This window comes from Pelophylax lessonae (assembly GCF_965119305.1).
Source record: "Pelophylax lessonae genome assembly, chromosome: 10".
Taxonomy (NCBI): Eukaryota; Metazoa; Chordata; class Amphibia; order Anura; family Ranidae; genus Pelophylax; species Pelophylax lessonae.
This window is the reverse complement of record NC_138777.1, coordinates 165,158,328-165,170,507: the sequence shown is the minus strand read 5'-3', so window position 1 is coordinate 165,170,507 and position 12,180 is coordinate 165,158,328. Positions and strand designations below refer to the sequence as shown.

Below are 12,180 nucleotides of genomic sequence, written 5' to 3'. Positions count from 1 at the left end.
AGTTATGTATAGGTGTGACACACTCCACTATGAGCTAAGCTGTTACCTTTAACCCTGTTACACATATGTGTTTGTGTCTTACACATCGCTAGAAACCTAAAGGGTTCCTTAAAATATTCTCCCAGGCCTAGAAATGTTTTAGTCAATAAATATCTAATATTAGTCACTTTATCTGGGCACTTACTGTCAGCAATAGATATGCACAGCATAGTCATACCCAGCTGGTACCTCATTTTAGCTATTTCTAGCAAATGTGTTCTTGATCTAGACTCTCACACTCTTTGGCTTTCTTTCTGGCAGTCCAATATGCCCTCTGACTCCTTCTGCCAATCTCTCACTCGCTTTGAGGTCTCCTATTTTCTATGGCTCTTTTTGGAGACTTCTCAAACTCTGGTTCTCTTTCTGAAAGTCCTTTACGCTCTCTTTATGTTGGTCTCTCATGCTCTCTTTCTGGCAGTCTCTCACTCTCTCGCATTCAAACTTTCTTATTCTCGCTCACTCTATTGTATGACTACCAATCATCCCCTCAGTGTGTCAAAGATATCAGGTAGTATTAAAAATTGTTATTAACCCAGCATTTCATATTCCTGATATATGCCTGTTGTACCACGTATTTGTATAAAAAAAGTATCCTGTTCTCTTTGTATTGTTTCCCTTGTATCGAAATCCTTGGTATTCCTGGCAATCTCTCTGCTTTCCTATTAAAAACTGAGCACACATAGCAGGATAACACACCATGGTTCCTTCTCTTGCTATGCTGGGAATTTAAAATGCTCTCCCCCTATGATGTAGCTGAAAACAGAGAGAGTGTAATCACTTATAAAAAAGGACTGTATTTTGCTGGCTCTTAAATTTTTTAAGCTGGTTCCTGGTGAAATTTGTCCAGGCCTGAATTAAGTTAATTTGGAAAAACCAAGCTCCTTCACGAATGCACTGTTGGTTTTAAAGGCCGATATGAAAAAGAAGTGTCCTCTGCACAAAGTATAACTTTGGACCTTCCCTGTGTAAGTCCACTTACATTTCTGACTCAGCATACATTCCATTTATTAAATAATCTACTTGAGTATAGTCCTTCTTCTTGTAGCTTTCATACGCCTGTACTATAAGTAGGACTATAACAGCTAGAAAGAACAGAATTCCAAGCATTAGCACTGCTAGCAAAATGCTGGTATTCTGGATATGCTTTGCAACTCCTTCTGCAACAATAAACACATCGTCCCCTTCATCTGTTTGGTCTGCTCCCTTTACAGATTTTGGAGATACAACTGAAGTAGGCTCCGAAGAGACTGGTCTGAACAATTTACTTGTAGTAGGCATAATGATGGTGGCCGATGATGCAGAACCTGGAATACTTGCAGAGGTAGTTTTGTAAGTGTCTTGCATTTTTGGCACCTCTGGCGTTCTCGTTCTGGCCAATGTGGTAGGGCTTGTCATCAAAGTTGGAGAAACAGCATGTGTAAGGTATGGAGGTGTTGTGGTAGGCAAATCAAAAACTGGTGTTGATGGTAAGGAGGTTGTTGAAATATTACTGGGAACTACAGTACTAGTTTTAGTGGTTATCAATTTCGTATCTGTAGTTTGTGAAACAGCTGTGGGAGCCACTGTGGTTAGCAATGTCTGTGCAGAAGAAATCGTAATGACAGTTGTCTCGGTGACGGTTGAAGTTATGTCTTTTTGCCTGGTTGTCTCTGGCCCAATGGTGGTTAAACTAATGGTTGTTGGTGTTGTGTTTGTCATTGGTGTTGTATCTGTGAATTTTGCAATGGTGGATGGAACCTGACTGACATTTTTTGCAACAGGAGGAGCTGGTGATGGAGTGTTAGAAGAAATAGTTTTTGTTGTAATTACAAGTTCGTTATTGGTTTGAATTGTTGATTTGTAGGGTGTGGTCAAAAGGGTTGTTTTTTTAGGAGTCACTGGATTTGTTCTGGTTGTTTTCACAGCTGCAGATGTTGTATAGACTACTGTAGTTGCTTCTGTTGTGGTGCTGGTTGTTTCACTGACTGTTTTCATTTGTTTAGTTATTGGCTCCAGCATGGATTTTGTAGTACTCTCGTTGTTTGAAGGTGTTGTATTTGTTATTGCTTCAGTCATTCCCCTTTTTCTCCTGGCCCTTCCAGATTTAGAAGCATTCCTTTTTCTCCTCTTCCTAAGATGATTTGCATCTGTTAGGTGCCAAAATAAAAAAAAATTTTTAAAACATTTGTGAAATTTAAAACTGAACACAAATACAACACAAAGAAGAGGGCTTTTTCAAAGGCCTAATGTAAAAATCAAAGAATAGGAACTATTCTGGAGTGCAGGACTATCAGAATTGGTAACAGGTTTAACCACTTCTGGACCAGGAGGCTTTACCCCCTTAATGACCAGCCCATTTTTTGCTATACGGCACTGCCTTGTTTTAACTGACAATTGTGCAGTCCTGCAATGCTGTACCCAAATAAAATTGATGTCCTATTATTTCCAAGAGATAGAGTGCTTATTTTGGTGGCATTTGATCACCTCTGCAGTTTTTCATTTTTTCACTATAAACAAAAAAAAGAACGTCAATTCTGAAAAAAAAAAAAAGAATATATATTTTTTTAGTTTCTGCCATAAAACACAGCCAATAAAAGAAATTAAAAATCAAATTTTTTTATCATGTTAGGCCATAATGTGTTCCACCACATATTTCTGGTAAAAAAAAATCCCAATAAGTGTATATTGATTGGTTTGCGCAAAAGTTTTCGCATCTACAAACTAGGGGATAGATTTATGGCATTTATATATATTTTTTTTTTCACTAGTAATGGCTGCGATCAGCGATTTTTAGCAGGACTGCGACATTGCGGCGGACACCCAACTGACACTTTTTAGGGGACCAGTGACATTACTAAAGTAATCAGTACTGATGCTGGCAGGGAAGGGGTTAACAATATGGGGAGATCAAAGGGTTAAGTGTGTCCCTAGGGGATACTTTCTAACTGTGTTGGGGATGGACTTACTAGATAAAGAAAAAAATCTGTGTTCCCGAATATCAGGAACACAGGATCCCTGTGTTCATCTGTGACAGAACGGCGGTCTGCCTTGTGGCCGGTCTGCCGGTGGTCATCGCGTTTGCCGGACCCACCAATTGGCTCCCCTCTGGCCAAACAGCGCATGTGTGGCCCCGCTGGCTATTACAAGAAACGACGTACAGGTACGTCGTTTCGCTTAATAGAGCCGACCTTCCGCATTAGAAGTGCGACGGCTGGTCGGCAAGTGGGGAGGTAGGACACGCACAACCACTTTACAGGCTATACATAGATGGCCAAGCACAGATTTCTAGGGACAAGCCTAGCTGTAAAAAAAAGTAATGCAAAGGGAAGCCCAGAGGTAAGAGGTATCACTCCTTGCCGTAAAAATGTCTCCGTGCTCAATATTGTCACCACACTTTATTAGACAAGTTGGCTTATAACCAAATTCACATATTTCATTCAGACTAAGTTTATCCATTTATGCAAAATTCATTCAGCAAAAGTTTTGCCAATTTGTCAGAAAGTAACATTGTGGATAGTGAGAATGCACTTTGTGATTAAGTAGCCCGTGACTCGGAAGATGGTTTGGTACAAGGGGGGTACCATGGTAAGCAGTTGCTGGGCAGACTACAGAGTTAGAACAATAAAAATGTAGGTGAACTAGGATATAAGGCTGCTCTGGAACTGAATTGTAAAGTCCCCTAAAAATACAAATTTCGTATCACCAGGGCAGGCTTTCCATGAGTAGAAGCAAACGCTGTACAAAAAGGGAAATTAAAGCACCTCGAATTGTAGTATGGACTCATTTTTTTAAAAGCACTCTATTAGGCAACTTGTTAAGTTGCCCAATAGGGTGCTTTTAATGAAATTAGTCCATACTACACTTTGGAGGTGCATTCCTTTCCCTTTTAGACTACAGAGCTCTGCATTCACAAGGGTTAACCCTGCACATGCATTCTCCACCAAATTCCAGCCTGTCACAAGATGTCTGAGAGGCCCAGTACTGCATGTACAAGCATTTATATCACGCGCACGGGTAGTGCCTGGGCACCCCCTAATCACTCCATGCGCCAAGGCTGCTGATAAGGCAGTACAGCCGGTCCTCCTGTACCAACCCGGGGGTCTATTAGTTCAAAGGGGGGCCCAGCCCCTGCCAAGCAGGAGAACAAGCTGTACTGACTTATTGCAGATACAGACTCGTCCCCCTTCAGAGCTGCCAGCTTCTTCTCCTCTCAATTCCTCTGGCTGTGCTGCAGGGAGATCAGTTCTAGTATCTGCGCTCCCCTCCCCCTGCTTTCCAGGTCCTCCTCTCCTGCCAGCAGCTGCTGTGGACACACATGAGGAAGTTTTAGGATAGAGATCAAGGGAAGGGGCCAGCAAATAGGTCATTACTAGTCTCTTCCTTTTCTGAATGAACACCGTGAGCGATTGGTGCCAGTCGCTCCTGTGTCCATTCATCACTGAAGCATAGTAAAATGCAGAGAAAAGGACTTCTGAATCTATGTCCTAAGTCTCTTTGTCAGTCTTAAATTTCAGACATCAGAGGTCTGTTTAGACCCCTTATATTCAACCAAAGCCCCCCAACAGGACAGTTTAAAAATGAATGTAAAACAAATAAAAAATCTAATCTGGGGTGCACACACTAATGCTATAAACTGGGCACACCTACGCGCATACATAATTCTCTTCAGCCATAAACAAGATGTCTCCCTGGCAACCACAACAAGACAGGCTTAGCTGTGGACTATAACTTTAATGTGAACTAAGCCCATCAAAATAAGGTCAACCAACTTTGTTATAAACGCAGTAAAGCAACTTTATCTGGTTTATCAGCTATTATAAAGTTAAGTTACCAGCACAGAGAAGCCTATTTATTTTTACAATTTTGTAACATTAGCAAATGTACTTGTAAATGGCACTCTCTTCTGGTTTGAGTCAGAGGCTTTATACAATATAATATACACAGCACTGCCATTCTCTTACAGGCATGGTAAGCTAAAAGTTTTAAATATAAATTGACTGAACAGAAATGGAGCCTGCAATTTCTTACAGAAAACAGTGTCTGGTCTAATAAGTGGTTAGTAAGTGCTTTACCTTGAACTCATTTACAAAATCTTACAAAACATCACAAATTTTTTTTTGCAAGAGATGTATACTCATAGTATCGCTGTGAACTTCAGGAGTAGGTTTATTTTTGGTGGTGGGTAATGGTAATGGCAAGCATTATACAGCTAAATTTTAAAAATAGGAATTTTGACTTACAAGCCCAATAAAAGAAAAAAAAAAAAAAAAAAAAAGTGTCAAAGATCCGACTCAGAGTGCAGCTGAAAGAACCTGTAGGAAGAAGGCTGCCTTGACAGCCACCTGGTAAAACTTGAAGAAAACATGAACCAATGACCAAGTGACGGCCTTCCAAAACTGGCAAAAAATATGCTTGATGTCAAAAGTCCAGGAAATTCCAACCGATCTGATGCAGTGAAGGTACTGGAGGTATCTTATCTATGAGAGTATAGGCTCTTGTAATGAGTTGTCTTATCAAACTAGCAACAATGGACTTAAAAGCAGGGTGTCCTTTATGAGACCCTGCTGGCAATACAAAGAAAGTCAGTTTTTGGGATAGAGGCCATGCCTGTCAAAAAGACCCTGACACAGCTCTTACCATGTCCAGACAATGGAGGGTAATTTATTTGGAACAGGGAACAAAAGAAGGACAGATAATGTCCTCAATAAGGTGGAAAGATGATACTACCCCTGTATGGTAGAAAGAGGCGTGGTAGTGCCCTAGGACTTGCCACTTCCACGCTACCTTTCATTGGGTATAAGTGTGGGCAATGCCTGTACCTAGGGGGATGATGTTGACAAACATATTTGGGGTGGGGATGTACCTGCTTTATCCTAACTGGTTATTGATCCCCTGAGGACGTCTCTTTTATACCGTATATTCATTTAGGTTTCCAGTAAAATTTTTCTGCCTATAATAGTTAATTGCATTTTGTTTTCAATTAGCTTAGGCTCCACTTTTTGATTGCCTGAGTGGACTTGGAGTCAGCTTTTTATTTATGATCTCTTTTACACGTGTAGTCGTTCATTTTATAGCTTAAAATAATAAGCTCACCTTTAGTAACAGGTTACACTCATATTCAGAGTGAAACATGTAACATGTTACTAAAGCACCTGTCTACACACTCCCCGCAATGCTCCAATGGGACAGAGGGAAAGGGAACCTCTCCTCGCACCCACTGTCACAATTCTTTCTCTGAACAGATACTATACCTTGACAGCGGCGCCAGGGAATTCACTAGCTTGTACCTGGTGCTACTAAAGTACACCGTGCAATTACTAGTGCAAATAATTGTGCAAGTTTTATGTGCAAAAGAGCTTATGCGCAAAAAAAAAAAACATACAATGCCCCTCCTTGTTGGGTTGGGTATAATACGTAAAAAAGGAGATGTGAATAAATATTGCCAATCAGAATACAATCAGTGCAATATAACTTCTCAAATAAATATTATCAAAAAAAGAGAGTCCAAATGAGTCCCAAAAAAGTGCTGCAGTGCCAAGAGAAAAGTGCACAATCATGCTATCATTCCAGTGCAGTGAATGGTGCCGATCCTCCCCCTTTGGGTATCCACTTACCGGACAAAGATGACCCCTAAGCCAGGGCTCAAAATTTCAAGCCATGAGCTACTAGCCAGGCCTTAAGAGTTACTCGCCACTTGTTGCCCCACCCAAACCCCACCCTGCTCCGCCCCTAAACACGCCCTCTACATTGCAGAGCGCCCACAGCATGTCCCCTTACATTGCAGAGCGCCCACAGCATGTCCCCTTACATTGTACAGTGCCCACAGCATGTCCCCTTTCATTGTACAGTGCCCACAGCATGTCCTCTTTCATTGCACAGTGCCCACAGCATGACCCCTTTCATTGCACAGTGCCCACAGCATGTCCCCTTTCATTGCACAGTGCCCACAGCATGTCCCCTTTCATTGCACAGTGCCCACAGCATGTCCCCTTTCATTGTACAGTGCCCACAGCATGTCCCCTTTCATTGCACAGTGCCCACAGCATGTCCCCTTTCATTGCACAGTGCCCACAGCATGTCCCCTTTCATTGCACAGTGCCCACAGCATGTCCCCTTTCATTGCACAGTGCCCACAGCATGTCCCCTTTCATTGTACAGTGCCCACAGCATGTCCCCTTTCATTGTACAGTGCCCACAGCATGTCCCCTTTCATTGCACAGTGCCCACAGCATGTCCCCTTTCATTGTACAGTGCCCACAGCATGACCCCTTTCATTGCACAGTGCCCACAGCATGTCCCCTTTCATTGCACAGTGCCCACAGCATGTCCCCTTTCATTGTACAGTGCCCACAGCATATCCCCTTTCATTGTACAGTGCCCACAACATGTCCCCTTTCATTGTACAGTGCCCACTGCATGTCCCCTTTCATTGCACAGTGCCCACAGCATGTCCCCTTTCATTGTACAGTGCCCACAGCATGTCCCCTTTCATTGTACAGTGCCCACAGCATGTCCCCTTTCATTGTACAGTGCCCACAGCATGTCTCCTTAATTGCAGAGCGCCCACAGCATGTCTCCTTAATTGCAGAGCGCCCACAGCATGTCTCCTTAATTGCAGAGCGCCCACAGCATGTCCCCTTAATTGCAGAGCGATCACAGCGTGCACTTACCTGCAGCAGGTGGCTTCTCATCAATCCTGTGCGTCATCCTTGTCTCCCGAGTCCTCCTCCTCCTCCTCGGCCAGTTACAATCATTCGCCTTTTGGGCAATCAGGAAACACCTGCCTCCTGATTGGCCTGTAGGAGGATTAGGAGGAGGATCCCTGTGACAATAGCGAATACTCATTCGCTATTGTCACACAATGGGTGGGCTCAGGACGCAGTGCTCTGCTCCTAGAGCCCATCCTTTTCTAAAAAAGAAAGTAAAAGTAATCGCCGGCTGCTGTTAATGGCGGCGGCGGCATGCACAGCTCGCCAGCCTCAAAATTCCACTCGCAAAATGCTAGTAGGCGAGTGGAATTTTTGAGGGCTGCCCTAAGCTATATAGCTGAGAAGGGTCAACAAAGCTTGTGTCCCAGTAGGGAACCAGTTGCAGCAATCTATCAGATTAAGGTGTCTGTACCTTCAATGGCTCTCAATACCCTGATGCATATGTATGGAGAGAGGATGCTCACAATAGTGTAAATCCGATAAAAAAATGTTTATAGCTCAAATCATGAATAAAAACTCACATTTAGCAGCGTATAGGCAGGCATATAATACAAATATTGTGCAGTCCTTCCTGGTTGCGGCGTGCGCTCGGGAGAAACTCAGTGGTTACGGCGTGCGTTCCACCGCACCGGAAGGGATGTACCGCTAGGACGTAGATCGGAAATTACGTCGATACGTTTCGCCTCCTCTTGGGGCGTTATCACAGACGTATTTCCGATCTGCGGTAATGGAGGTAATTTGTCCGGTAAGTGGATACCCAAAGGGGGAGGATCGGCACCATTCACTGCACTGGAATTATAGCATGATTGTGCACTTTTCTCTTGGCACTGCAGCACTTTTTTGGGACTCATTTGGACTCTCTTTTTGATAATATTTATTTGAGAAGTTATATTGCACTGATTGTATTCTGATTGGCAATATTTATTCACATCTCTTTTTTACGTATTATACCCAACCCAACAAGGGGGGGCATTGTATGTTTTTTTGCACATAAGCTCTTTTGCACATAAAACTTGCAAAATTAATGCACTAGTAATTGCACGGTGTACTTTAGGAGTTATTTTATTGTAGAAATTATTTATTTATTCACGTTTAATACCCATTTGCGCTGTGTTTTGGTTTTGCATTTGAGAAATTTGGTTATCACCACAATTTGTGAACAGCTGCATTTTGGTTTAGCACACTTTGTATACCCATAGCGCGGTACACTTGCACTTTTGTACCTGGTGCTAGTTGATTAATGACTCAAAACATCGGATGGGTGGATACATTTTGTGATTTTCATTCTGCCCTAGGGTGGTTCTGTCAACTCCACAATCACCTACTGAACTACAAAAAATCCCCCACCTGCTTTTTTTCATAGGAGACCTACAGAGTTATGACTTCCATGTGTGACAAGAACTATGGTTTTTCAACTTGGAAGACTACCACTTTCCTTTTTTTTTGGTTGTCTATTGTATTGCTTGATTTACTCAACCCCCCCCCCCCCCCCCGCCCTTTTACCCTTTTGTTCTTTCCTTTTAGTTTTTTTTATACCTTTTTCTCTGGGTCAGAGCAAACCAGACGAGCTCCCTGCTCTGGGTTGGCCTTTGTATAGCAATTGTACATGGTTAGCATGCCAATAACCTTATGGTAACTGAATAAACAAGGCTTGAATTCCCCTAATAAATGCACCAAAGTCTTCCCCCACATCCGCTCCAAGTGTGTAAAATATCAACTGCCGTCAAGAGACGCATTTTTCAATGACATCCTGCCCCAAGTACTTCAGTGTCAGTTATTCACAGATATTTACGGATAATAATCATTCGAAGCGAAGAGGAATCTAAATAGGTTTTCGGTGCTCAACCCTCATCAGTTGTGAACTTCAAATAGCGGATATCGGGGGCTATTGCGTCATTCTGGCAGGCCAACATCGAGACATGCATATGACCTTGGTATCCTACTATGCATGCAATGACAAACAACTTCAATTCTTCTAAGAACTTCTAGCTGAAATAGATAGAGTTCCATTAAAAAGGATCCTTGCTCTTATGCAGGGATTCTAACCTGATTATACATCAGACTTTTGACAGACATGTGTATATTCACCACCTATGATGCTCTTGAAACCAGCGCCAGGCCCTCTTTTTAGACTTCTTCAAATCACATGCTTTGACTGCGGTCTGGCGAGAAATTCACCCAAAAACTCAGGATTAAATTAATATCCCTTACCCTTATGGTGTCAAATAGATCACGTTTTTACTCCTAGCAATCTCTTGCCTCAAATTTTTACCTGCAATATCCAACAAATACCTTGTTGGATCGTGATGCAGTTTGTCTCCCTTTTTTTCTTACATATGAACGTCCTAGCGATGGTAGGTAGATCCTCAATGACTCCCTGTTGAGTGACCTGGACATAGTTTTGCAGGTTCGACAAGCTTTACAAAAATACTTTGAAAATCAACCCAGGATCTACAAGCCAACATGGTCTGCTGTCTCACAAAGTGGTTCTGAGGGGTACCCTAATCCATTTAGCCTCAAAAAATAAAAAAATAAAACTGCTCAATTGGCTAACTTGGAGTTGCAGTTTTCTCAGCTTCTGGCCCAACATAAACAGCCTACTCTCACTATTAAATAGTTTAATGTGTACAATCACAGCTTGATCTTCTAACCGAAAAGGAAGATAAGCAAATACACTGGTCTAAGAATTCTACCTTAAAATTCTACCTTAGAAGAGAACAAACTTGATTCTGCTAGCCAAACGTCTGCAACATTCTGAGACTGCGTTTAAACCTTTTTGCCCTAATACTGGCGACCAGGGACCCACTTGCAATCCAATCAAGATAGTAGCAGAGATCCATAAACATTTGAGATCATTGTACGGGTCTAATACCACTTTTAGTCAGACAAGCCTGGACAAGTTTTTGTCCAAAATTCACCTGCCCCCACTCCTGAGGTCTTACTGTCTCCCTCGAGGCCCTAATTCAGGGCTTTGAAATTCAAACTGAAATAAAATATAGAATCATTAAGCACCCAGAACCAGATGCAACATACTGTAAAATAAGAAATTAATGACATCCTATAACCCCAGCTTACCAATCTCTTTAATTTCCTACTGGACGGAGGGTAAATGGAGTAGAGACATCCTGACTGCAGATATCTGTATGCAACCAAAACCAAATTTAATTCCCTCATTGTGGGCTAACTTTAGACCTATTTCTTTATTAAATAGGGATGTCAAACTTTTGACCAATATTTTACAATCCCTCAAGGTTAAGTTTTCCTACCAGTGGGCCTCTGATTGTCTTCCTTACTTCCCTTCCTTACACCCTTTTATACAACCCATTGAGAGGCAAATTATAGCTCTCATGGTTGCCAAACTAATGCAGTTCTGGAGAAGTTGAAAAAGTATCAAATCTCGTGGCTTGGCTGCATAGCAGCCCTAAAGAGAACACTATTCTCAAACTCTTGTATCCCTTCTGGACTCTTCCTAAAAATGTTCCCCTCACATAGTTAGATTCCTTCAATGGATTTTCATACTGTTCATATGGCATACCTTGAGACCAAATGTTTTTTTTTTTTTTTTTTTAAAAGTCTTGTTTTGTACATGACTAATGGGGGCCTTGCCTTGCCATAACCCAGATCCAGCATTTTTATCGGGCAGTACAAAATTACTCCCTTGTCAGCTTATCCTGTGACCAACAATACCCCTCTGTGGGTGATTATTGAAGGGATTCCGATAGCTCCTATAGCAATTGATACTATTTTGTGGATCACTCCTGCCGCACTCAAGCATATTGAGAATCCAGTTCTCAAATACACTCAACCATGGGATGCAGTTACATACTCCAGAACCTGGATGTCCCCCCATATGCCTTTGGCTACCATACTCCTTAATCCTTCTTTTGAATGACATGAGGTGTGATCGACAATGTCAAGCTTCAATCGTATTTATGATCTATAAACGCTGCAAGACATGTTGAGCTTAATAACTCTACAAGCCTCCCACAAAATCCCCTCCACTGAATTTTACATTCCAAAAAGTTTTGAAACAGAACCTGAAACAAATGTGCTTGAACGAAGTAAAGTTGAGTGACAAGTCCATCTGTAATAGTGACCATTTGTCGAAAGGTTTATTATCTTTATTTTACAAATATAGCTTGACTGGTGACACGCTAGGCCCCACCCCCAGCCTATGTTTCACAATGAAAAACAAATCTGGGGAATCTGCTGGAGACACACCAGTGGTCCCAAATTTGGGATGATTTTGCTCATGCGTCCATAAACTCCTCCTTTTGGAGGCTAATTACAAGCTTTTACTTTGCTGGTACATGGTATACTCTAGGAAAGCAAAATTTGTGCAGGGCGCATTAGATCTTTCTGGGCTGTGGTATGGCTGGCATGTTGGTGCATGTGTGGTGGAATTGCCCGAGGATTAAATGATTTTGGATGAAGGTTTACCAGCTGATATTCC

The 12,180-nt window shown here is 42.1% G+C and overlaps 1 protein-coding gene across 1 annotated transcript in view; it reads right to left on the bottom strand.

Moving 5' to 3' along the window:
- Positions 1-913: 913 nt before the first annotated feature.
- The window catches only part of LOC309566002 (uncharacterized protein C11orf24 homolog), a 97,424-nt gene continuing 86,157 nt past the window's right edge, over positions 914-12,180 (bottom strand). Inside the window, exon 5 of the mRNA XM_082271021.1 lies at positions 914-2,165. Within this exon, the coding sequence (XP_082127147.1) occupies positions 1,015-2,165 (1,151 nt within the window). The 3' untranslated portion in view covers positions 914-1,014. The remainder of the gene's footprint in view (positions 2,166-12,180) is intronic.